Consider the following 25,878-nt stretch of genomic DNA (forward strand, 5'->3'; position numbering starts at 1 on the left):
AGGAAGCGGCTACAGAACTAACCACAGCTGCTCATTTGAAATATTCAGAGCTCAAGTGCTGCCAAGCAGTTTAATATGTGGGAGTTGTGAGTCAGGGCGTCTAAAGTTAACGTAGAAGATTATTTTAGAGATTGCAATCTAAAATGCAACCTCGTCCGTCACTGTGCAGATAATGAGGGGGGCTGGCCAGTGGTCTTTCGCTGTAGTTTGGCGTTATCACATCCTGTAACTGCGGGCCAAACACTGATGTAACATTTCCATAGTCGAACAGTCCCAGGGTGGTAGCAGTTATGCTCACTAACAGTGGAGGAGTGTCTCAAGCTGTACGAGCTATCACGGTTGCTCGATTGGTGGGTGCCGAACAGCTAACCCCCGGATACTCTGATTCGATTCCCGATAAATCCGGTATATTACTGGCGAGCGGAATCCAGCAATGGGACTAATCTTAGATCTGAGATTATGGCATCGTGAAGCGCCTCCAGTCATGAAGAGTATTAAGTTTATTCTCATTCTTATAATTAGCAAAGGTAACATTCATTTTAATAATTTCAAGATATCTCATCTTGTGGCAAAATAACAAGGTAATTAGTGATAGGCATGGTACATGGTTAGTTAGGGATTTGTAAATTCACGAAGTGGGTGTTTAATGTACATTGTATTAGGACTTTTATTCTATATTTTATTAGTATTGATTCAATAGTTATGTTTCGTTAGACTTAAATGGATTTTTTTATGGAAGATAAAGAGGTTTAGTGAAAATTTTCCGAGTTTTGATATAATATGTTAGCGGATGTTAAAGGTTAACGTAATCGTATTTAACAGGACTTTAAGGGGATATTTGAATTGGTGTGTTATTGGGGTGTTTAATTTCTATTTTTTCATCAGTTGTCCATAGTTCACGATGGTCTGTGGCGATGCCGTGGTTTGTGTCGGCGGAGAGCGGTTCCTGTGCAGAGATCCCGTGTACATTTGATTACCCCGTCTATGGCCGCAATCCACGGGGTATGTGGTTGAAAGGCGGTTCTGATCTTCGTACCCGAGGGGTCTCTATTGTCTATGATCCCAGAGGCCCAGGCAATATACACTTTAACTATAGAGAGCGAGCTGAGTTCTGCGGCGACTTTGCAAAGAAACGCTGTTCCTTACGGATAAAAGATATCAGGAAGAGCGATGAAGGTGAATATTACTTCAGACTGAACATCACCAACGTCCAGAATACAACTGAAGGGTACTCTTCCGGAACTTATGCTTCTCTTTCTATTTTAGGTACGTTTTTCCCCATTTTTTTCCTATTGAAGTTTATATTCCATCTCCTCAGTGGCATTTAACTTAAGTCTAGAATGGAAAGATTTCATGTTAATTCTTGGTTTACATCACAGTCTACAGCGGCAGTGCTGGTATATTGAAAAATATCCAGATTTGTGTTTTATTTTGGCTTGAACAGAAATTTAGAATTGGCATTCTTAGTAACTTATATAAGCTCCCTCCATTGTTCAGTTAATAAGTGCAATCCTGGGCGTTGTATAGACCGGCTGGTCAAAATTTGGCCCTTCATGGAAGCAGAAAAATCAGTCAAGGTGTGTCTCTCTGAAAGGAGGGTAAGTGGACATGTTCAATGTATAGGAAGGGTTTCTTGTATCGAATCACCTGCAGGCCCCCATATCATAGGGGGGGCTCATGTTTTAAAGATTGGCCACTTGGGAGATCCCAACTGGCTGCCCGTGCCAGCCGAATCAGACCCAGGAAGAGTTATCATCTTAAGGAGAGTAATGGGGCGTTTGAAGTGTCTACACTGTTGCTACATTCCCTTGGAAGAAATAAATTAATATCAATATGGTGTTCACAAGGTAAGAAGGCTTCATAAGGCGAAAAAATACATTCCAGATGGAAGACACCGAGAGGTAGATGTGAAGTTCGCTTCCAAGGAGACAGATTGTCCGAAGGTTTTGTACATTCTCCCTTATATTTTCACAGCGCATTGGTCCTAAAAAGTGCATGAAAACCAACGGCTGGTCATTTAACCAAGTAACCCTATCCAAACAAATTCGTCAAATAGCACATTCGTCACGAAATTACACTATGCCGTTCTGACCTTTGAATGCTTAAGTTTAACTGAAATGTTAACCCATTAATAGTAGATGGGGTTAAAGCTCACTAAAAGCTCCTCTATCATGCCACACAGTAATTTTAAGGCCACCATCATTACAAAAGGTGGAGTCACAGAAAGCAATTTCCAATCGCCCAAGTATAATTTGCAACCAGTAACTCTGACAAAATATCCGATGACCTGTGAGAGGTGACAACCCGCTGGGAAACTATTGGAAAGGTAAAACAGCGAAATTTATCCCTTTCTCCCATAAGTAAACAATGCAAGTTCACAATTTGGTTTACTCAATTCCCATCTTCCATCCTCCATAAACTTGAGCTCGTCCAAACCTCTGCTGCCCCCCCGTATCCTAACTCACACTAATTCCCATTCGCCCATCACCCCCTGTGCTCGCTGACCTACATCGGCTCCCAGTCCAGTATCGCTTTGATTTGAAAATCCTCATCCTTGTTTTCAAATCCCTCCATGGCCCTCGCCCCCTCCCTATCTCTGTAACCTCCTCCAGCCCTACAACCCTCCGAGATCTCTGCCCTCCTCCAATTCTGATCTCTTGCTCATCCCCGATTTTAATCGCTCCACTTTTGGCGGCCGTGCCTTCAGCTGCCTGGGCCCTAAGCTCTGGAATTCCCTCCCTAAACCTCTCCGCCTCTCTCTCCTCCTTTAAGACACCCCTTAAAACCTACCTATTTGACCAAGCTTTTAGTCACCTGACTTAATATCACCTTATGCGTCAAATGTTGTTTGATAATCGCTCCTGTGAAGCGCCTTGGGAAGTTTTACTACTTTAAAGGCGCTATATAAATGCAAGTTGTTGTTGTTGGTATATTTCATTTCACAGAGACATTCCCTTGTGCCCACGGGACTGGTACTCAAATAAGTTGTTGAGTTTTTAATAACCTATGTCTATGCGACCATTAAGGGGATTCACAATTCTGATTTATTTATTGGTTCCAAGCCCATAGCACCAACATTACATTTCTGCTGAAGACTATACCTACACACAGGAGTTTTTCAGGACTGGCGCCTGCTTTTTGTTTCCTCCTAAAGTCTTACCTTCAGCATCCGTTTCTTTTCTCCCAGAAGTTTTGCTGCTGAGTTCTACTGAAGAAGGAAGGGATTTACTGGTCCACAATCAACCCATCTACATTGAATGCTTTACGCCTTTTTAAAAAGATTTTCTCTCTTGCTCTCCGAAAGGCTCTGACTCGTGCTAGGGATACTTTTCGTGGCTTCTGCATGTGTGAGTTTGGGCAGTCAATGTTGTCAGTCGTTTGAAGTGTGAGATGAGTCACTTGTTTTCATCTGACGCACAAGCAGATTCCAGTTGATGCCACTGGAAAGGGAAGAGACTGGAATTTTTGATCTTTCCCCTCTCTGAAGGTCATATTACAACAATCCTACCGCGGCATTAAACGAGATCAGCGGACGCTTACACAACAATTAAATCCGCCCCTGACCCATTGGGTAAATTGATCTGATACCGAGCCATTCGACTAACATGGTGGCCTGAATCGCCTTGCAAACCACTCACCATTTTTCAAATTGAAATCCTCTGTAACGCGAATTTCCTTCTATCCTTATATGTAAACCACGGCTCTGGGGAATCCGTAGCTGGAAAACCAGCGCATCTGATCTGCTCAGTTACCTACAGTTGCCCGTCCGCCAAACTTGAATTGATGTATATTCATGATTAAGGTTTTTCTTCCTTTTCTGGCAGAGGTTAAAACTCCCGGAAAAAATGGCAACCGTTTCGAGCGATCCCGGAAGGTTTCATCCACTTGCTCCTTCACCCCATCACCCGGCCATCATGGGATCAGACTGGGATGTAAATTTATGATCGACGGTGTCGCAGCTACTGTTCAAGAAACTCTAACACTGGACGTTCTATGTAAGTACCTGCTTTAAGCTTCATTCGACCAACTTGTTGGTAAACAGGTTTAATAGTTGTCTTTATGCTCAATATAGTGAAAACTCGATTGGATAAGCAAAGACTCCAACTGATTATCAGCTATTTCTTGGCAGTCTCATTATTTAACATTGAGCCATATCCATGGAGTAATATTGCTCACTCCACGGGTGTGGTTATGTCAAATATTATTTCAAAGCCTCCCAATGCTTGATGCCGTTTTAGCCACAGAGTAACTGAGTTACATTGCTCCATTCATGGTCTGTGTTGAATTAGCTGGGGGTGGGTGGGCGGTGGGGTCGAGATGCTACAATTGGCCTCAACACCCCTGTGTGAGGGAAGGGAAAATCGACCAAGTTCTTGTTCTGGGAGGAATGGTCACTTGGTTGACGTAACGGTGGATTAGAACCTTACCCGGGCAAACAAACAAATCTTTGAAGAGAAGAGGCAACACGATGCTTATGTTTGAAACGAGCTTAAGGTCCAGGAGACAAACAAAAACAGGAGTTGGTTTTTGAATTTAGAGTTGACAAGATAGTCAACATATCTTACTTAATATTTTTCTTTGATTGTAATTACATTGTTTTCCTTCCCTTCTGCATTGACATTCACATTTAGCGCCAATGACCTCATCTGCTCCACATACATTGCTGAAACCAATCGTCAATTCCTCTATAGTAGCAGTGGAAGGAAGTTCAGTATTACTGTACTGCACGGCCCAGGGTAAACTACCGGTCAGTTTAAGATGGGTGAGAGATGGTTCGGAGATCAAAATGTCTTCCACCGGTGAACTGAGGCAGATATTTCACAACATTAGTTCCAAAGATGACGGACAATATTGGTGCGTGGCTGAAAATATCGTGGGCAAAGCAAACAGCTCCACACAGATTTCTGTACAATGTAAGTGCGGTGTGAAACTACCTTCATTCTCTATATTATGTTCATTTACTGAAGTTAAGCGCGCTGTTGTACAAAATCATTATCAAAACTCGTAGACTGGGAGTGGAGTTAATCATTTCCTATTATTCCCACTGATATTTGGAAAGCTAATCTCCCTCACACCCGATTCTGTTGAGGGTCAAACGTAACATAAAAGTAACATTGGCGCATGGCTGGAGATAACATGGGGACCGCAAACAGCTCCACGCAGATTTTTGTACAACGTTAAGTACAGTATGAACCTATTAAATGTATGAAGGGACATCAATGATCCGTTCCACAGTGACTACGCATGGGTCTCATTTCCCCCGTGTTCACACAACTCTCTCAATAGCCGATGTCAGTAATATTCTCAGAAAGGCCAGTAAAAGGAAAACAATTTGACCACATTCAGCGCGTAAAAAAACACCGTTAAATACCAACCAGAGACCCCAATGCACAAATCCAGCTAAAATGTATCTCAGATAGGTTAAAACCAATTGAATTAATATGCGAGATGTGGAACGCTAGAATTTATGGGCGGAGGCACTGACCCCAGCGGCCCTGAAGTGGAAGAACACGTTAGTCCGTCACAAAGGTAGAAATTTGGAACATTGAATACAAACTGATTAAAATGTATTGAGGTTTTAACTCGGGCATCCCTCACAACATGGACCAGGCGATGTATGGATGAACTGACTGCTCAGTGGCTCGATAGGAATTTATAGTTGAGTTATTGACTTGCTAGAAATTAGGAAAAAAGAACGTTTGATGAGCCATTAAACAAGTGTAACAACGAATGGTTCCTGTTAAACACAGGTGTGCAGTAACCTTTCTGGTTAGTCTAAAGGCCAAATTGGTTTCACTTAGACACTGCAAACTGCTTGATGAAAACTTTGTGAAGTTGAACTCTTCTCTTTGTTTAGATAAACCTACAATAGTTTCAGGCCCGACCTGCATCAGTTCAGAGAGTGGGATTCATTGTACCTGCAGTGTCAGAGCCAAACCCCCAACAAATATCACATGGGGCCTCAATGGAAGAAACATCACTAGGTACAGTTCAGATGGTGAAGTTGTCTCCTGGGCAGTGACTGGTCACCTGGTGCAGAGCTCCCTGATATTGATTCACCCAACTAGAACCAGAAACCAGATCTCATGCGTTGCAGCAAATGTACACGGCGTTAGTGTCGGTAAATATCAGCACCATTTAGCAGGTAAGTACAGACATTTCCTTCAATTTAATTACTGTAAATGGATTGGTCCATCACTGGCCCGTCACTAAGTGTTGGTGTCAGCAAATACCAGCTCCATTCGGCAGTTAAATACCAAATCCATCTGCAATTTAGGACAGACCCATTGGATAATTTAAGTAGTGTATAGGTATGGTCCGCCATTGAGCACTAACTCATTCAAAGTTTGGATTGGAATAATACATTTTATATTTGCCTGTGATTTGCCGGGTTTGTTTATTATCGCCTTGTTTTCACCAAGATCGGAAGGGATTCGTATGAAACAGTATAAGTAGCGTGCGATCGTTAATAAAACAGAAGCTTCTGAATTAATTACACTCTTTATGAATTCAGGTTTCCTCTCATTATAAAGGCAGCGAGCTCCAGCCTATCATTCAATTAATACATTCTATATTGTTCATATAGTTCAACAAAACAACTCTTAGAGCTATTTCAGACTGGCCCTGGGATTGTTGCCCTGGAGATATTCTGAGAAGGCTAATGATTTGGATAATCATGGAATAACTGGGATAATTGAATAACCAGATTAGAGACTGAAATGAAATACCGGATAGCAAGCCAATAGACGCTTACGGGCAATGTGAATATTTGAACCCCCTCGGGATTGGAGAATTAATTGTTTAATGGGCTTTTTTTCAGTCCTCAATAACATCCATTCAATGTGGATGTCATCCTAGTAATATAAATAACACACCATGTGAGAGGGGTTGTTTGTTGCTTCGTGACGCGTTGCATTTTACCAAGTGTCCCAGTTGCATTAAAAAGATTCCGAATGTTTTACCGAGGCAGAGGTGTATTCCGTGAATTGTCCGTGTACATTTCTCTTTCCGTGATTTGATATGAACGGAACAGATAGGAATTTCATCTATAAATATTTACTTTAAATTTACACAGGGCACACAGGAGTAAAACGATGGGGGAAATCCAGTGTCAGTTCATGGAGAGAGTAATCAGTTCAAATGCTGCCCTGTCCATTTTCTGTGAAATCCCAATAAATTAATTAAGCACATTGAGGATTTTTAGGGGGATTAGATTTGGGATCATTTTCAAATCCTCTGATCGCTGGGTCAGAGCCCTCAGTTTTAAGAAATGGATAGGAAACCTTAGACTCTTACTTTTAAGATGTGAATATATAGGAAACTTGCCTATACAGGCGGATTAAAGTTATCCTAATACCATGTTGTAATCTTATAGCAATAACGAACAGTAAAGTCTTTTTGAATATTTTAGGAACATTTCCCTGTAGGAACATTGTCATCTCAGTAGTAGCAGCCGCCACCTTTATCATTCTGATTCTGATCGCGGTGATGGTACGGAGGTATGTGTGGCTCATCATTATTTGAACTCTTGTGATAATCACAGATTTGAAAGGGGTCCATGACATCAGGATTCCTGCCTATGAGAAACTATTGTAGTAAACAATGTCGAGAATAGCAACAGACTTCAGGAGGACATGGACAGACTGGTGAAATGGGCAGACACATGACAGATGAAATTCAACGCAGAGAATTGTGAAGTGATTCCATTTTGGCAGGAAGGATGAGGGGAGGCAAAATAAATTAAATGGTGCAATTTTAAAGGGAATTCAGGGACAGAGAGACCTGGGGATATATATACAGAAACATTTGAAGTTGGTCAGGCAAGTTGAGAAGGCAGTTAAAAAAGCATATTGGATCTTAGGCTTTATAAATAGAGGCATAGAGTACAAAAGCAAGGAAGTTATGCTAATCCTTTATAAAACACTGGTCAGGCTTCATCTGGAGTATTGTGTTCAAATCTGGGCACCGCACTTTAGGAAGGATGTCAAGGCCTTGGAGAGGGTGCAGAGGAGATTTACCAGAACGGTCCCAGGGATGAGGGACTTCAGTTATGTGGAGAGACTGGAGAATCTGGGATTGTTCTCCTTAGAGCAGAGAAGGTTAAGGGGAGATTTGATAGAGTTCAAAATCATGAAGGCTTTGGACAGAGTAAATAAGGAGAAGCTGTTTCCAGCAGCAGAAGAGTCGGTAATCAGAGGGCCCACATTTAAGATGAATGAGGCGACGAGAGGAAACATTTTTTTAACGCAGCGAGTTGTTATGATCTGGAATGCGCTGCCTAAATGGGTGGTGGAAGCAGATTCAATAGTAATTTCCAAAAAGGAATTGGATGAATACTTGATGGAAAAAAAATTCAGGATTATGGAGAAAGAGCAGGTGAATGGGACTAATTGGATAGCTTTTTCAAATAGCCGGCACAGGCACGATGGGCCGAATTACCTTCTACTGTGCTGTACCTACTACGATTTTATTGCTTCAAATAATTAATCCTTGAGAGCATTGAACCTGAAACTCAGTTAAGAGTTGTGAAGGGAACAGTTATTGGAGGTCAATTGCTTCCGTAGGTTAAGTGGTAGATTGTCAGAGGGTTATCGTCCCCTGGCCGGTCAATCGCTTTTCCCCACACCAATAACAGATCAGTAGCTTTCGCTTCCAAGTCAAAAGTTTGTGGGGGGGTTCCAGCCTCAAAACAAAACGTGAGCACCCACTGTAGCCTGACACTATAATGGAGCGGGGCATTGTGGGCGGTGCCGTTTTTCTGAAAAGGTAGTTGGCCAGTTAACACACTACATAACAGTCCCGGTTGCAATTTAAAAAACGTTAGGATATTGCAGGAAACTCTTCCGACTGCTCTTTAGGCAACATGTTAAGCCAATATCTGCAAATCTTGTCTATTTAACAACGTGTGAACGCACCGCGTGAACTACTTTTCTGCTACTTAATAAGGTGTTAATTTGTCTGCAGTTCAAAGACAGTGTTAATAAACAATAAGACTACCCCGATATTTAATAGTGTGCACACACTGGATAAATCTCATCTATTTGCTATTCAAACAAATTGTTATCTTAGTGTGCAGAACTCCTGTGATGGTTATTTGAACAATTGTTAGCAATCTATCTACAAGTGTGATAAAATACTGATCTTTTCTCCAAGTGCAGACTGCACTAATTCATTAACCAGCTGCATGGGATAGAGAGAAATCGTTATTCGGAAATATGGAAACGTAAGGATAGAAAGAAACTGGAATGAAATCTCATCTATACTAATCCGGAAATGTTATACACACAAGTCCCTGATGACGCAGGGCAACGTAAGATTTATTAGCCTTAATGATAAGCACTTATGTAATTTGCATTACTTGATTTTTTTTTGAATCAGGAAGAAGACAAGTGACACCGTTAATGTCCCCCCAACAAACAGCAATTCAGTGCCTTATGCTGTGGTGCAGCACCCGTTTAACACTGAGGTAACTGAGGGGGTGGATATTGTTAAGCGTCCGCTGGAGTTATCTGCCTGATATTTGCTCTGTTTGTAACCAGTGGGTATCACATTCAACGCCTAATCCAATGGTTGAACGGGTGCTATAGAAACTTGTTTGGTGGATTTTTTTAAGGGTGCAATGGACATCCCATCCTAATAACAGGAAGTGATGCGTTGATCACGTCCTGGTAAATCGGCCATTGACATTTTCCCTGTAGGGGAAATCAACGTCGGCCGAAGAGAATCGTTTTCCCGTGTCAGTGCACAGTATCGGGAACAATTCTTACGCTCACCTCCCCGTGACATTAGGACCGGTGGTTTAAAGTCTCAGCATGCTCACACAGTGTGAATGGTCTGAGAAGGGCCAAACCGCATCTGGGATTATCTGCATTTTCCTGCCTGGATTTTATGCCCCCAATTTATTGACGACGCCTTGCCATATCCACCCCCCGACTCCCTCCCAAACCCGAATTAAATCATTGTCTGGCCCGCGGGCTGAACCGAATTTTCGTACAGCAGAAGGCCACTGCTGGTGCTCCGCAGGAATGATCCCCAGCCGTCAGGTAAGGTTTGGCAGGTTGGATGGGGGGCGGTTGCAGGGGGTTAGGGGGAGCCCACGGCAAGGGAGCCCCAAGTTTTCCTTATGGAGCCAGAAAGAGCAGTCCTGCCCCGCCTGGCCCACAAGGGAACCTAAATAAAAATTAAAAGCTCTCTGAGCTTTTCTGGTCACAATTCAGCTCCCGACAGGTTTGGCCTGGTGGCGAAGCCGCCACGTTTCCCCCGCTCAGGCCTTAGGTTAAAATGACGACCGGGCTCCAATGACGTCCTTGGAGACCAGTCTGCATATTTAACAAAGATCCCACTTGCCTTGTGATGGGGAAACTTGCCACCTGCAATTTTAAATTACAGGCGGTCAGATCCGGGCAGCAAAGTTGAAGGTAAGTCCCTAACTGTATATTACTGCCCTGCCTAGTTTCCGCCAGGAGGGTCAGTTAGAATCGGAGCCTAAGGGGTAATTTTAACCTAACTCGCCAGTAGGAAGCCCACGGGATCGGGTGGAACGCCCGTTTTCAGCCCACCCGATCTTCGTCTCCGTTGACCTAAATAGAGAGTAAATTCTGGCGGGATGTAAAACTTGCCTCCGATCCCGCCAGTACCCCGATGGTTGGGTTAGGTTCAAATAACCCCTTAAATTAGTGTTAGCCTGGCTGAGTTGGCAGCGCCCACGCTCTGATTCAGAAGATTGTGAGTTGAAACCCCAATCACATTTATGGACCTTCATCGAGAGTGTGATTGGGGAGTAGCACAGAGGAAGTGCTGCATTCCTGGAGGTGCCGTTTTCCAGATGAGAGCTTAATCCAAGACCCTGGCTGCCTGAACTAGTCATTCAGATGAAGGTTAGAAATCTCATGCACTGTTACAGAGAATTACATAGAATTTACATCACAGAAAAACGCCAATTAACCCCAACCGGACGTTTATGCTCCACATGAGCCTCCTCCCACCCTACTTCATCTCACCCTATCACCACATCCTTCTATTCCTTTCTCCCTCATGTGTTTATCCAGCTTCTCCTTAAATGCATCTATGCTATTCGCCTCAACTACTCCTTGTGGTAACGAGTTCCACATTCTCACCACTCAAGTCTCTCCTGAATTCCAGATTGAATTTATTAGTTACTATCTTATATTTTTGGCCTCTAGGTTTGGTCTCCCCACCAGTGGAAACACCTTCTCTACGTCTACCTTAGCAAACCCCTTCATAATTTTAAAGGCCTCTACTAGGTCACCTCTCAACCTTCTCTTGTCCAGAGAACAGAGGCCCAGCCTGTTCAGTCTTTGCTGGTAAATATATCCACTCTGTTCTGGTACCATCCTTGTGAATCTTTTTTGCACCTTCTCCAGTGCCTCTATAACCTTTTTTAAAATATGGAGACCAGAACTGTGCACAGTACTCTGATTGTGGTCTACCCATGGTTCGGTACAAATTTAACATAACTTCTCTGCTTTTCAATTCTATTCCCCTCGATAGAATAGGGATTTCTCCACATGTGGTGGTTAAAATTACTCCAATCACCACCAAAATTGGGACTAGTTTAGTGGTATAAACTGGGCGACATGGACATGTTGGGCCGAAGGGCCTGTTTCCATGTTGTAAGCTTCTATGAGTCCATGAAAATGGATCGCCAGGTCATTTTACTCATTTGCTTTCACTGTGGGCAAATTAGCTGATGCCCTTTAAATATAATCCGTTGGTTACAAGGCGCTGTAATGTGGTGCTATGTAAACACCAGATATTTATTGTATTATAACTTAAAATACTTTACTCAGTGAATAGGGTTAGGGCAAGAATGATGGAATGAAGCGGGTTGTTATGCTACAGAAAGCGCTCTCTCAGCCGGCAGCAGCTCCATATCTAATTCCTACTTTCTGTTACAGCGCCAGGGCCACTATGCAACCATGGGTGTTAGAGGGGCTACACCAAAGCAATCAGCTCAAGGAGAAGATGTTCTGTACGCAGCTGTCAACGTTTCAAACGTTCGCAAACATGAAGGCTATCTCCAGAATGAGGAGTTCAGTGAATACGCCGCAATTAAATTTAAATAAAAATCCTGTATAATTTATTCCATTGGGACAGATGGAACTTATTAATATCTTAACACAATTGGTTTTATGAGCTAGAACAGAAACTTCACATTACAGGAGCTGCTGTGATAATGGACATCGTTCAGAGATTAATTGCGAACATTTTATAGTTTCTTTGCGAGAAAATTTGATTTCCAATCCCAAACGTGTTTCCTTTCCAACTACTCTTCCGAAGTGGAGCAAGAAAGGGGCTTTAACGATCAATGTAAATGTAACATTTTATCTGCTCTAATAAAATAACTGTTTTCATAATTCAAACGTTGTTTTCATTTAGGACCACTCTCTGCTGCCTTATTAAATTTCCCCGTCGGACAACGTCCACTGTCTCTCTCCGCGGCTGGGTTACTTTGCACCGTCTCCCAGCCCAGTGTAACAAAGTTCACCTTAGTGCCAATTTCCATCAGTTCCCTTCAGGACAACAGGCAGGCTCTCATGAATATTTACGGTCATTTGAGCCACATCATGCAGAAGGGAAGGCATTATAAAGGGTGGGTCAGGGTGTTTGGCGAATCCCTAAAGTAAGCCTTTCAGCTCTCGACTCATGCTTAGAAGTTTTAAAAATTCAATGTTGAGATGGTCGCTGGCAACGGCCGCATTTATTTCTCATCCCGAGCTGTCCTGATTTTGATCCAATTGAAGGACTTGCCAGGCCACTTCAGAGGGCAGTGAAGTGTCAACAACGTTGGTGTGCGACAGAAGACATGTATAGGCCCAGACTGGGTAAGGACAGAATGGTTCCTTGCCTGAAGGGCATTAGTGAACTAGTAGGGTTTTAAATGAAAGAAAGACTTGCATTTATATAGCGCCTTTTACGACATAGGAAGTCCCAATGCGCTTTACTGCTAATGAAGCACTTTTTTTTTATGTGTAGTCACTGTGGTAATGTAGGAGACGAAGTAGCCAGTTTGCATACATCAAAGTCCCACAAACAGCAAGATGGTATTGACCACATAATCTGTTTTTTAGTGATTTTGGTTGAGGGATGAGTAATGAACCCAGGACACCAGGGAGAACTCCCCTGCTCTTCTTCGAAATTGTGGTCGTGAGATCGTTTACGTCCACCAAGAGGGCTTTGGTTTAACGTCTCATCTGAAAGACCGCACCGCTGACAATACAGCACTCCCCCAGTACTGCACTGGAGTGTCGGCCTAGATTTTGTGCTCAAGTCACTGGAGTCGGGCTTGAACCGACAAACTTCTGACTCAGAGGCAGCTTTTTATTTCCAGATTTAAAAAAAAACTGAACGCACATTCTCACACTTCCATGGTGGGATTTAAGCTCGCTTTTTTTCTGGATTGCTAGCCCAGTGACAAAACCATTATATTACCTAGCGGTTTGGGAAATGAGAAAATGAGAAGAGGGTTGAGCAAACTGTATGAGGCTCATCCGATCACTTCACTGTGATCTGTAAAGTAAGATATCAGTTGAGTCTTGACCCCAGCTCCATGGTAGCAGTAATACGGGCCTCTTAGCTCCTACCGGCAGAATTAGTTTGAACTGATTCTGTTTCTCAATCAAATAGCAAAGGCGACTAATGCTTAATGTGGACAGGTTTCGATTGATTTTCCCGACTGGATCCAGAATTTTGTTTCAATTGATCAATTTAAATTCACGCAGCTAAAAATATCCATTTTATTTCGAGTATTGACACTCGAATCTAAAAGCTCAAGTCACACGCCCCAGATCTAACACTGAATCATAAACGGGGCGTTGTAGCCACTGGGATATTAATGAGTTAATTTTAAACAAATCTCATGTCCCTGAAGTGTGAAAATAACCAGTTGAGGTCACTTCTAAAAATGTCAGTTTACCCGTGTGAAACTGTTTTTTGTCAAACACTTATGGACCTTTGACATTTCAGATACGTGTTAAGCCTCGAACCACTGAACGTGATGAACCTACATGTCTGTGCACAGCGGCTACATAACTAACCACACCATGGCATTCAAAGGGCATTGGCAGCTAAGCAGCTAAACATGTGGGAGATAAGAGGCTAAAGATTGTGCATAAGCTATTTTAGATATTCAAATCTGAAATGTTAGTTTCTATCCTGTAACTATTTGACTGATGTGCGGGGCGAGTAACTCTCTGATCGAGAGCCTTTGGCGCTAGGTTGATCTTATCATATCCAGTAACTGTGAGCCACATATAGATGTCCTTCTTATTTGAACGGGCCGAGAGTGCGAGCAGTTATGGTCACTGGCAGTGAATGAATTTCACAGCTTTGTGAGGCAACACAGTTCACAGTGATTGGTAGGTGCCCACCAGCTGATCTCCCGCTACTCGGATTCGATTATAATTGATTTCCAAAATAATCCAGAAACTTGATTAGTCTTAAATCCGACTGAGATAATTGTTTTTAAAAATGTTTACACCGTTAACCGTCCATAGTGATACAGAGTGAAGTTTGTTTCTCTCATCCTGATATTTAACGAAGGTAATGTGTCCTTTTTAATCGTTTCTGCTGGAGGCGATTTCCAACTTGTGGAAAACTAAGAAAAAAGAGTTATAGAAATAGTTCATGGTTAGTTAGTGATTCGTAAATTAACGAAGAGGACATTTAATGAATATAATATTCGGAACTTAATTCTGATTTAATAGGATTTATTGAATACTTAATGGATGCTTTATTGGGTTCCAATGGAAATTTTAATGGAATTTAAAGAGCTTCAGTGAGGATGTCGTGAATTTTAGTAGTTGATTAAAGAGTAATTTAATAGTATTTAGCCGGAATTGTAGGGAATGTTTTAATTGGTATATTATTGGCGATCTCAATGGGTGGTTAATTTCTATTTCTTTATCAGTTGTCCATAGTTCAGGGTGGTCTGTGGCGATGCCGTGGTTGTGCAGGCAGTGAACGGTTCATGTGCAGAGATCCCGTGTACATTTGATTGTCGCGTCTACGGCTGCATTGAACGGGGTATTTGGTTAAAGAGAGATTCTCAACCTCGTACCCGAGAGGTCTGGATTATCTATCATTCCAGCATTCCATACAATTGGCAATTTAACTATAGAGGGCGAGCTGACTTTGCAAAGAAACAATGCTCCTTGCGAATAAAGTTCACCAGGCAAATATTACTTCAGAGTGAAGGTCAAAAACGCCCAGAATACAACAGAATAATACTCTTTCAGATCGCATGTCACTCTTTGCATTTGAGGTCAGTTTTGTTTATTCCTTTTGTACTTGCTGTTCCATCTCCTTAGTGTCATTTAACCTAAGCGTAGACTGGAAAGATGTAAACTTCTGTCATACATCACTGGCTACAGCGGCACGGCGGGTGCATTGAATATACCCAGCTGTGTTGTTATGTTTTGACTTCAACAGTAGTATGATCACCTCTAACCACCTGGTCTCGCCACCTCCCCTAGCATTCAACGGCATTACCATCGCCGAATCCCCCACCATCAACATCCTGGGGGTCACCATTGACCAGAAACTTAATTGGACCAGCCATATAAATACTGTGACTGCAAGAGCAGGTCAGAGACTCGGTATTCTGTGGAGAGAGACTCACCTCCTGACTCCCCAAAGCCTTTCCACCATCTACAAGGCACAAGTCAAGAGTGTGATGGAATACTCTCCACTTGCCTGGATGAGTGCAGCTCCAACAACACTCAAGAAGCTCGACACCATCCAGGACAAAGCAGCCCGCTTGATTGGCACCCCATCCACCACCCTAAACATTCACTCCCTTCACCACCGGCGCACTGTGGCTGCAGTGTGTACCATCCACAGGATGCACTGCAGCAACTCGCCAAGGCTTCTTCAACAGCACCTCCCAAACCCGCGACCTCTACCACCTGGAAGGACAAGGGCAGCAGGTACATGGGAACAACACCACCTGCACGTTCCCCTCCAAGTCACACACCATCCCGACTTGGAAATATATCGCCGTTCCTTCATCGTCGCTGGGTCAAAATCCTGGAACTCCCTTCCTAACAGCACTGTGGGAGAACCGTCACCACACGGACTGCAGGCGTTCAAGAAGGCGGCTCACCACCACCTTCTCAAGGGCAATTAGGGATGGGCAATAAATACTGGCCTCGCCAGCGACGCCCATTCGCCCCATGAACGAATAAAATATATATATATCATAGGCTCGTAAAGATTGGCTAATTGGGAGTACCCATTGGCTGCCCGTACACGCGGAATCAGACCACCGTCATCATCTAAAGAAAGTTATTGATGTGGAACTCGCTAGGCAAGAAGAAGACTTTATAGCGCTTACAAAATACAACCCAGGTAGAGGACACATACAGATAGATATGAACTTCTTTTCTAAAGAGGCAGATGGACACGACATTTTGCACATTTCCCCCTAAACTTTCACACTGCACATACGCACACACGCGCATGCACACACAAACACACACGCACGCCAGCTAGGAGCTGTTCTCATAGGGAATAGTCCGGAATTCTTGGATTTTTCCCCTCCCTGTAGGCCAATTATAAGAATGGTACCACGGCTTTAAATGTGTACAGCTGGCTTAAAATCAACAATTAATCCACCCCATGCCTCATTGTTTTTTCACTCCCTGAAAGGGTGATAGAAGCAAATGCAGTAATATCTTTCAAAAGGGAAGTGGGTATATACTTGAAAAAGAAACAAAAATGCAGGGCTATGTGGAAAGAGCAGGGGAGTGGGACTAATTGGATAGCTCATTCACAAAGCTGGCACAGGCATGATGGCCGAATGTTCTCCTTCTGTGCTGTATGATTCCATGGATACACATACGAACAGGAATGTCGGAGAGGGAATTAATGACAGTATCCTGAATTTCGGCACGAAAATCAGCACTAATTTATTTGCCACCATAGTCTAACAGATTGCAATGTCCCAATTAAATTTTAAAAACACATTAATTTCCATAAAATAATTATGTTTCAAACATCAAACACAATATTTTGCATGAAAAGTAGCAAAGATTAATATTGGTAAAACTGCACCCTTTACTATAATTCAATCTAATACATCTTAGGCTTTGTTGCTAATAAGAGCAGACATTGTACGAGGAACTTTACATGCTTTATTCTGGTTAAAGTTTGCTTTGTATAACTGAAAATTCCTGTTCTTGGTGTCTAAAATGGTCCAGATACCAGTTGGAGCTGTTCCATCGACAGGATATAAGGAAAGCGACCAGATCACAGTACACGCCATCTAATGGACAAAGGTAGCAAGTGCATTGCATCCCGTTGGACACATTCTCCCGCCACATCAGCTTCGTTCAGCACACTCAGTAAACGTTTCGACAGTCTACGTTCGGGAAGGTGGGGTAAATCAAGAGTTTATCTTGGCATGATGCGGTCGGTCTGCATCTGTTGGACTCAGATGTGCCTGATGATACAGTGACAAATAGACAGGTTAAGTGAGAGACGAGAAGGTGGTCGATGGAATATAATGTGGGGAAATGTGAAATTATTCACCTTAGTTGGAAGAATAGAAAAGTAGAATATTTTTAAAAGGTGCGAGACTAAGAAATGTTGGTAGTCAGAGGGATTTGGTTGTCTTGCATATGAATCACAGAAAGTTAACATGCAGGGACAATAGGCAATTAGGAAGGCAAATAGTATGTTAGCCTTTATTACAGGAGGGTTGGAGTATAAGAGTAAGGAGGTCTTGCTGCAATTATATATGATGTGGAGATGCCGGTGATGGACTGGGGTTGACAATTGTAAACAATTTTACAACACCAAGTTATAGTCCAGCAATTTTATTTTAAATTCACAAGCTTTCGGAGATTTTCTCCTTCCTCAGGCAAATGTTTGCCTGAGGAAGGAGAAAATCTCCGAAAGCTTGTGAATTTAAAATAAAATTGCTGGACTATAACTTGGTGTTGTAAAATTGTTTACAATTTGCAATTATATAGGGCTCTGGTGAGACCTCACCTTGAGGACTGTGTACAGTTTTGGTCACTTTACCTAAGGAAGGATACAGTTGCTTTGGAGGGGGTTCAACGAAAGTTAACTAGATTGATTCCTGGGATGAGAGGGTTGTCCTATGAGGAGAGATTGAGTAGAATGGGCCTATATTCTCTGAAATTTAGAAGAACGAGAGCTGTTCGCTTTGAAACGTATAAAGTTCTTCGAGGCCTGGATAGGGTAGATGTGGAGAGGCTTACTCCACCGGCAGCAGAGTCTAGAACTGGGGGTCATAGACTTAAGATAAGGGATCGGCGATTTAGGGCGGAGATGAAAAGAAAATCTTATCTCAGAGTGTTGTGAACCTTTGGAATTCTCTACCTCAGCGGGCTGTGGATGCTCAGTCGTTGAGTATATTCAAAACTGAGATTGATAGATTTTTGGACTCTCTGGGAATCAAGGGATATGGGGATTGGGCGGGAAAGTGGAGTTGAGGTAGAAGATCAGTCATGATCTTATTGAATGGCGGAGCAGGCTCGAGGGGCCACATGGCCTACTCCTGCTTCTACTTCTTATGTTCTCATCCGATAATGGGAGGTCGGCTCCATTCATTATTTTTGCGGTGCTCCCAACGCTTACTGCACAACATAGTGTGGGGTCGCTTAGGAAGGTATTGACCAGAATGTGCCGCACCAGCAGCTAATAAAGGGCTGCTGTCTATTTGTGAAGCTCTACTTTAGTTTCAGTCGCCTCAGGCACAAAGACCCGCATTGGTCTTTGGAGGCCTAAGTGTCTCAGATACATCGGTGTAGGAATGGGGGGTGGGGTGGGTGGGGGGAGCTATCAGGTCACTTCAGGAAAAATTGCAGCCTTAATGCACACATAGTGCGCAGGCTCCATGTGCACGAGGTTCTCTCTGGCGGCAATGGCCTTCATTGCTTGAATCAGGCGCAGAGAAGCCCGATTGCACGAGGTGGTAATGGTATTCAATCCACTACGGCGCTCAGCGGCTTTAACTAATGAAATTTAGAAATGCAGTCTAAGAAAGTAATATCTTCCCTCATTCATGGGTGAGGGAATTCAACGCGCCTCGCAATATCCGGATAACGAAGGAGATAAGTCATCGATTGTTTTTTATGGCCCCAGCTGCAATTGCCCGTATTGACATCCAGAGGCGGCAAGATCAGACTCGCGGGTGATGGACCTCGCAGCAAAGGTATAAGAGGCCCGTCTGCAAAATAGCATCTTGAGGCAGGAACTGGAGCTCAGCAAGGAGTGTCAATCCGTTCAAGGTGGAAGAGGAGAATATTGGGGCAAATACCACAAACAACATCAGCGAGCGCTTCCAATGTCTTGATTGTAAAAAGGCGTTGTATCTGCTGGTGTTTATACTTAGTTCGTTTAGAGAAATAAACTGAAAAGCGGGATTCAGACAATCTGGCCTCTCCAAGTTTTGCTCCTTTTCAACTATGTTTAATATCTTCATAGAGACTCGTCTCTTTGTCATGTACATATCCATGCCCTTGAGGATTGGTTGAAAAGTGCACAGTGTGGTAATTAATTTCTTCGATCTGCTGAGTCGAATTGGATATCAGTTCCCCGACGTCACTGTCTGGATCATTCTCACAACCTTCTCTCTGCAACACAAAGAACACGTGGTATAGATACACAAAGAACACGTGGTGCAGATACACAAAGAACACGTGGTGCAGATACACAAAGAACACGTGGTGCAGATACACAAAGGACACGTGGTATAGATACACAAAGGACACGTGGTACAGATACACAAAGAACACGTGGTACAGATACACAAAGAACACGTGGTATAGATACACAAAGAACACGTGGTATAGATACACAAAGAACACGTGGTACAGATACACAAAGAACACGTGGTGCAGATACACAAAGAACACGTGGTATAGATACACAAAGGACACGTGGTGCAGATACACAAAGAACACGTGGTACAGATACACAAAGAACACGTGGTGCAGATACACAAAGAACACGTGGTGCAGATACACAAAGAACACGTGGTGCAGATACACAAAGAACACGTGGTACAGATACACAAAGAACACGTGGTGCAGATACACAAAGAACACGTGGTGCAGATACACAAAGAACACGTGGTACAGATGCACAAAGAACACGTGGTGCAGATGCACAAAGAACACGTGGTGCAGATACACAAAGAACACGTGGTACAGATACACAAAGAACACGTGGTGCAGATACACAAAGAACATGTGGTATAGATACACAAAAACACGTGGTGCAGATACACAAAGAACACGTGGTACAGATACACAAAGAACACGTGGTACAGATGCACAAAGAACACGTGGTGCAGATGCACAAAGAACACGTGGTACAGATACACAAAGAACACGTGGTGCAGATACACAAAGAACATGTGGTATAGATACACAAAGAACACGTGGTGCAGATACAGAAAGAACACGTGGTACAGATGCAAAAAGAACACGTGGTACAGATACACAAAGAACACGTGGTGCAGATGCACAAAGAACACGTGGTGAAGATGCACAAAGAACACGTGGTATAGATATAAAAGGACACGTGGTATAGATATAAAAGGACACGTGGTGCAGATGCACAAAGAACACGTGGCACAAATACAAAAAGAACACATGTTACAGATACAAAAAGGTACGCAATACAGACACAAGTAGTACAGATATATAACGAACACGTGGTACAGATGCAGAAAGTACAAGTGGTGCAGCTACACAAAAAATATCTGGTCCAGATGCACAAAGAATACGAGGTACAGATATTCCAAGAAGCTGCTTTAACTTAAATACAATTAGTATTTGGAAACAAAAACTGAGGGGGGTGGGGGTAAGACTTACTCTGATCTCTCTTCCCTCTGCACTCTGTATGTTAGCGACGTGTAAATATAGTTATTGCAGCGAGTTCGAATGCAAGTGTAGTTTCTGGTTGCGACCACTAGGTGTCGCGGTCCTCTGTATTTTATCCCGTGACACACTGTCCGCATTCAGGTCGAATTTCTAATCTGGCTTGGGCACGGTTCTCGGGTTTTCAATTGTTCGCTGGGATCCAGTGGACATTGTTCCCCCGTGCGCAGTGGATGTCAGTGTGCTGAGTGCTCACAGTTGTGCTCGGTCCTGTGCTGAGCCTGCGATGACATGGACACGCTGCTCAACCGGGAAGGGCTCACTCCGCAGTGATCATAAATGGTCTCTGCCGTTTAGCACAGGAGCATCGTGGCCATTCACAGCGCGGCCACTGTCAGCCTGGCACAGACCTGAGATTGAAGATTGGACCATCTTACAATTGCCCTCAGACCCAATCTGATCTAAACCAGCCAGGTAATTAAAATATTCCAATTAATCCATTGGGAACGTGAAAGGCACTATATAAATGCATTTCGTTGCATTCGTCTTTCACGTGGCGACAAGGGTATCGTATGAAGCTTAACTCAGCAATTACCTTCTCGGGCCGCGAAAACCGTGCAATAACGTCCGTTGTATCATCATCGTCCAATATCGTGCGTCGAGAGACTTTCTTTCGTTTGTTCCTGCTAAAAACGGAGTTGAATAAAATCACTAATTTTGACTTAAGAATAACACGCCTCTAAATTCAATGTTTACAAACTGTTCTAAAAACACCAGGGTGGGGGTGATTCCTGTGGTTACTATTTGTAGTGAAATCGAAATCTGCTCTTTGGACCGTTTATAAATTCGATGGAAAAGAGAACCATTTTACCCCTATAGTTACACTGAGGCAAAACGGGCCATAGCAAATGATCAGCCTATTTCCACTCCTGCCTAATTTTATTTTACATTTAAGTCTATCGACTCGCAATCGCCCAATTTGACCTATTGCCCAAGACGGATTTTTACCTCCCAGCCTGCTATTGTAATGAGCAGGTAACTTATTTGAAATTAACACGACAGCCCGCAAAGGAATTTCACGCCAACATGTTAAGCGTTCCCGGGCTAACATTCACACAACGCCCTTTTCGGGCCATCTGTGGCTGTGGCTTAGTTATCATCTATAAGGCTGAGCAAGCAATCAACCAAAAGCACGGATAGCAGATGGCTCAAGGGGTTTATATCCGCGGTATGTTTCATTCTGTCATAAAGGTAGGTCTTTCTTTGTTTAATTATTCACTACAGTAGAGTTAAGTTTTAAGGGGCTACACTGCCAACGCCAAGTAAGTCAATGTAATGGAAATAAAACAGGTGAAGATTGATGGTACGTTTTTGTATTCCACGTCAACTGCCACTGCGCTCCTCCTCCGAGGATATCAACCCTACAGTTTCTCACTGGAGTTGTAATCTCAACTTGAAGAATCAGATGGAGCCTTGTTTTCACTTCTCAAGTGAAAGATGGCACCTCTGCCAATCCAGCATTCCCTCAGTAGGGCACTGAACTGTCAGCCTAAATTATATGCTTAAATCCTGAATTGGGCTTGAATGCACAAACTGAAGAAAGAACTCAGAGGAATTGGACATGACCGGTTTTCAATAGTTCCTTAGCATCACTGGATCTGATGTAGGATGAGTGATAGCTCGTGAGAATCAAGCAATCATGGCATTTAGCAACACAGAAGGAGCAATCGTCCCATCTTGCCTATACTGGCCCTCTGAAATAACTATTTATTTATATCCAATCCCTTGATTTTTATCCCTGCCCTTTCATATTATTCTGTTAAATATATATCTACTTTCTTTTTAAAGGTTATTAAAGACTCTGCTTCTACTTCCGTTTGTGGTCTGTCAGAAATTTCATATCCCAACATCACTAAGCTTTAAAAATGTTCTACTAATCGTTCTTTAGGTGACAACCTTAATTTCATGGCTTGGAGTAAGGATTATCAAGAAAACTACTTTCGTTCAATAAATAGGTAACACATGAAGTGACAGCTGTTGAAGCTATTCGTAACTTGAGAAATTCAATCACAGATTGATTATTGTCCATTCAACCCAGAGTTTCTCCAATTGAACCTCACTAACAGGCATCGAGTCGGATAATTACGGATTAGTTAGAACAGCAACTAGAATCTTGAAATATCACTTACTTCCTGAACATCCTGGTCACAAATATGGCTACAAGGATAATGATAATCACGGCTGCTGCTCCGATTCCTAGGTTCAATTTCCAAAATGATCTTCCTAAAGATCAGAAAACGATGTTAGTACATTTATAGATGCAAGATGGAAGACTTCAGTTAAGTGGAGAGACCAGAGAAACTGGAGTTGTTCTCCTTAGAGCAGAGAAGGTTGTGGGGAGATTTGATAGAGGTGTTAAAAATCATGAAAGGTTTTGATACAGTAAATGAGGAGAAACTGTTGCCAGTGGCAGAAGGATTGGTAACCAGAGGATACAGATTTAAGGCAATTGGCAAAAGAACCAGCGGTGAGAGGAGCGTAAAAACTTTAAGCAGCGAGTTGTTATGATCTGGAATGCACTGCCTTAAAAGATAGTGGAAGCAGATTCAATAATAACTTTCAAAAATAAAATGGATAAAAGCTTGACATGGAAAACGTTGCAGTGCTATGGGGAAAGAGTAGGGGAGTTGGATGGTTCTTTCAAAGAGCAGGCACACGTGCGATGGGCCGAATGGCCTCATACTGTGCTGCATCAGTCTCTCATTCTATGATTCGATGTTACAAGAATCATCAAACCAGATCTAGCATAACATATGTAGGCGTTTCTATTGTGGGTGCAGCTTTATGTATATTTAAGAATAACCCAAAATATCACAATATATTAGTTAGTAAGTTGTACACAATCCTGTAATTTTAGATATACAATTCCCTCGTTTTAATATTATATTCTATAGTATTCTTACATTAAGACAGCACCTCCCAAACCCGCGACCCCCACCACCTAGAAGGACAAGGGCAACAGGTGCATGGGACCAACACCATCTCCAAATTCCCCTCCAAGTCACACTCCATAGCGACGTGGAAATATATCGGCCATTCGTTCATCGTCACTGGGTAAAATCCTGGAACTCCCGACCTAACAGCACTGTGGGAGAACCTTCACCACATAGACTGCAATGCTTCAAAAGGAAGGCCCAACATCACCTTCTCAAAGGCAACTAGAGATGGACAATAACTGCTGGTCTTGCCAGCGATGCCTGTATCCTGTGAATTATTTTTTTTTAAATGACAATCCTTTTTGTACTACTCATGTCATCTCAGAGCGGATTTTCTGAACGCAGGTTACAGTGGCGGAACCTCGCCTGCCGGCTGCACAGATTGGGAAATTCCGGGCGCACCTGGGAAATTCGGGGCACATGACTTTCTGCCGATTCAAGTTAGATTTCCATTCAAGTCAATGGAAACGAAAATCGGGAAAGGTCTTTAACGGCTGGCCAAGACGAGGTCGCGAGTATTACATTATCACCCAAAGTTAAAATCACTCTCTAGGTGTGTAATCCATAATGCAAGAAGTTGGCGATTAGAAAGACGGTTCTGAAAACCTGAAAACTTTCCAGTTTTACTCATTCAAATTCAAACAGTAATTACCCGTTAAATAGAGCTGATACTTGGAGAAAGTGACACCGTGCTTGTTTGTTCCAATACAGGAGACATTATGGTCAAGTTCCAGTTCCTTGCTCAGTGTCAATGTGCTTAGCATTAGGTTGCTGTCCAATGCTGAAGAAATGACCCCAACACCTGTGCTGTTCCCCGTGACGTTGCTGCCATCCAGCCTCCATGTAACGTGCTGCATTGGTGGGTTGGCCTTCACTGTACACACACAGTTCATTCCATTTTGAGTTCTGGCGCAGTTAGGTGGTTCTACTATCCTCGGGGGATCTATAATAAATTTCAATATAAAAATCTTACTAAAATTGAACTTACAACAGGTTGGTGGAATGCCAAAACGACAGCACGCACAAAATGGGGCTGAGAGCAATGTGTGTGGCAAATATATCAGGAAACATATTTTATTAACTTATGAGAAGGTGACAAGCAACGTTGGGAAGGCGTTGCCTGGCCACGTGCTAGTGACAGTAAAAATAAACGAGCAGAATTTCCTCTCATCGCTGCATATTAATAGCGGGAAGTATGCATCTGGTCTCCGTGTGTTAGCAACACTGTCCAACCCCGTCGGTTTTCAGTTTGCTTTCAATAAAATAATCCATGACAGCATTCTGGGGAGTGCTTCACCTTTCATGTTGGCTACCATTGTCAATATGAACCATAGGTCGGTAGGACACTGCCCTGGGAAGACCAGCTAGCTACACCGAGCGCCAGTAATGTATTGAACTCCATTGGAGGGAAGGTAATACAGCAGTATTACCATTAAGTAATGTCACCCTAACCCAGCTTTCCTAACGTCTTTGATGTACTTACATTCTACAGAAATCTGTGTGTAACTGTTTGCTGTGCCCAGGTTATTTTCAGCCACGCACCAATATTGTCCATCATCTTTCAAACTAATATTATGAAATATCTCTTTCAGTTCACTGGTGGAAGGCGTGCTGATCACTTCGCCATTTCTCATCCACCTTACACTGACCGGTGGGTTTCCCTCTGCCTTGCAATATATATACAATGAGCTTCCTTCCAGCGCTACTATAGAAGAATTGACCACTGGTTTCCGTGGTGCATCTGAAACAGACCAAGATTGAAGCAATCATAAGAACATGTTATAACAAAAATAATTCATGAGATTTTTAACCATTGAGTCAGTGACTGTTAGGACAGCAGAACACACCAAATGTCCGGTTACAATGCAGTGCAACGAGTCAGTACTTTGAATGGAGCAAATGTCAAGTCAATGCCAAGCGTATTCATTATTGTTTGATACAGATGGAACTCCTAGAGAAGAGATTTGAAGTATTCCTTGTCGCTGTACTTCTAGAAGGACTCCAAAACG

At 42.9% G+C, this 25,878-nt stretch overlaps 2 protein-coding genes across 4 annotated transcripts in view; one reads left to right on the top strand and one right to left on the bottom strand.

Moving 5' to 3' along the window:
- Nucleotides 1-82: 82 nt before the first annotated feature.
- LOC137306177 (myelin-associated glycoprotein-like) lies at nucleotides 83-12,377 on the top strand. Of its 3 annotated transcripts, none has more exons than XM_067975251.1 (8): nucleotides 84-527; nucleotides 886-1,266; nucleotides 3,825-3,995; nucleotides 4,632-4,913; nucleotides 5,858-6,145; nucleotides 7,412-7,499; nucleotides 9,379-9,466; nucleotides 11,919-12,377. In XM_067975251.1, exons 1-8 carry the CDS (start codon nucleotides 434-436, stop codon nucleotides 12,084-12,086), a joined length of 1,560 nt encoding a protein of 519 aa, XP_067831352.1. In that variant the 5' UTR covers nucleotides 84-433; the 3' UTR covers nucleotides 12,087-12,377. The 3 variants fall into 3 exon arrangements, with proteins under 3 accessions (XP_067831353.1, XP_067831352.1, XP_067831354.1); XM_067975253.1 differs by having other exon boundaries at nucleotides 85-581; XM_067975252.1 differs by lacking the exon at nucleotides 7,412-7,499 and having other exon boundaries at nucleotides 83-527.
- A 5,582-nt stretch (nucleotides 12,378-17,959) lies between these two features.
- Nucleotides 17,960-25,878, bottom strand: part of LOC137306132 (uncharacterized) — a 61,567-nt gene continuing 53,648 nt past the window's right edge. The window contains exons 17-21 of the mRNA XM_067975191.1: nucleotides 25,353-25,610; nucleotides 24,522-24,812; nucleotides 23,063-23,156; nucleotides 21,469-21,559; nucleotides 17,960-19,622 (exon numbers count right to left, since the gene is read on the bottom strand). Of these exons, the coding sequence (XP_067831292.1) occupies nucleotides 19,449-19,622; nucleotides 21,469-21,559; nucleotides 23,063-23,156; nucleotides 24,522-24,812; nucleotides 25,353-25,610 (908 nt within the window). The 3' untranslated portion in view covers nucleotides 17,960-19,448. The remainder of the gene's footprint in view (nucleotides 19,623-21,468; nucleotides 21,560-23,062; nucleotides 23,157-24,521; nucleotides 24,813-25,352; nucleotides 25,611-25,878) is intronic.

The sequence above is a fragment of the Heptranchias perlo genome, chromosome 42, assembly GCF_035084215.1.
Source record: "Heptranchias perlo isolate sHepPer1 chromosome 42, sHepPer1.hap1, whole genome shotgun sequence".
NCBI lineage: Eukaryota > Metazoa > Chordata > Chondrichthyes > Hexanchiformes > Hexanchidae > Heptranchias > Heptranchias perlo.

Excerpts from the sequence above, each read along its gene's own strand:
- LOC137306177 (XM_067975251.1), top strand. The coding sequence starts at position 434 with ATGGGACTAATCTTAGATCTGAGATTATGGCATCGTGAAGCGCCTCCA. Across the intron at positions 3,996-4,631 it reads TCTAACACTGGACGTTCTAT|CGCCAATGACCTCATCTGCT; the intron begins GTAAGTACCTGC and ends ATTCACATTTAG. Across the intron at positions 7,500-9,378 it reads ATCGCGGTGATGGTACGGAG|GAAGAAGACAAGTGACACCG; the intron begins GTATGTGTGGCT and ends TTTTTGAATCAG.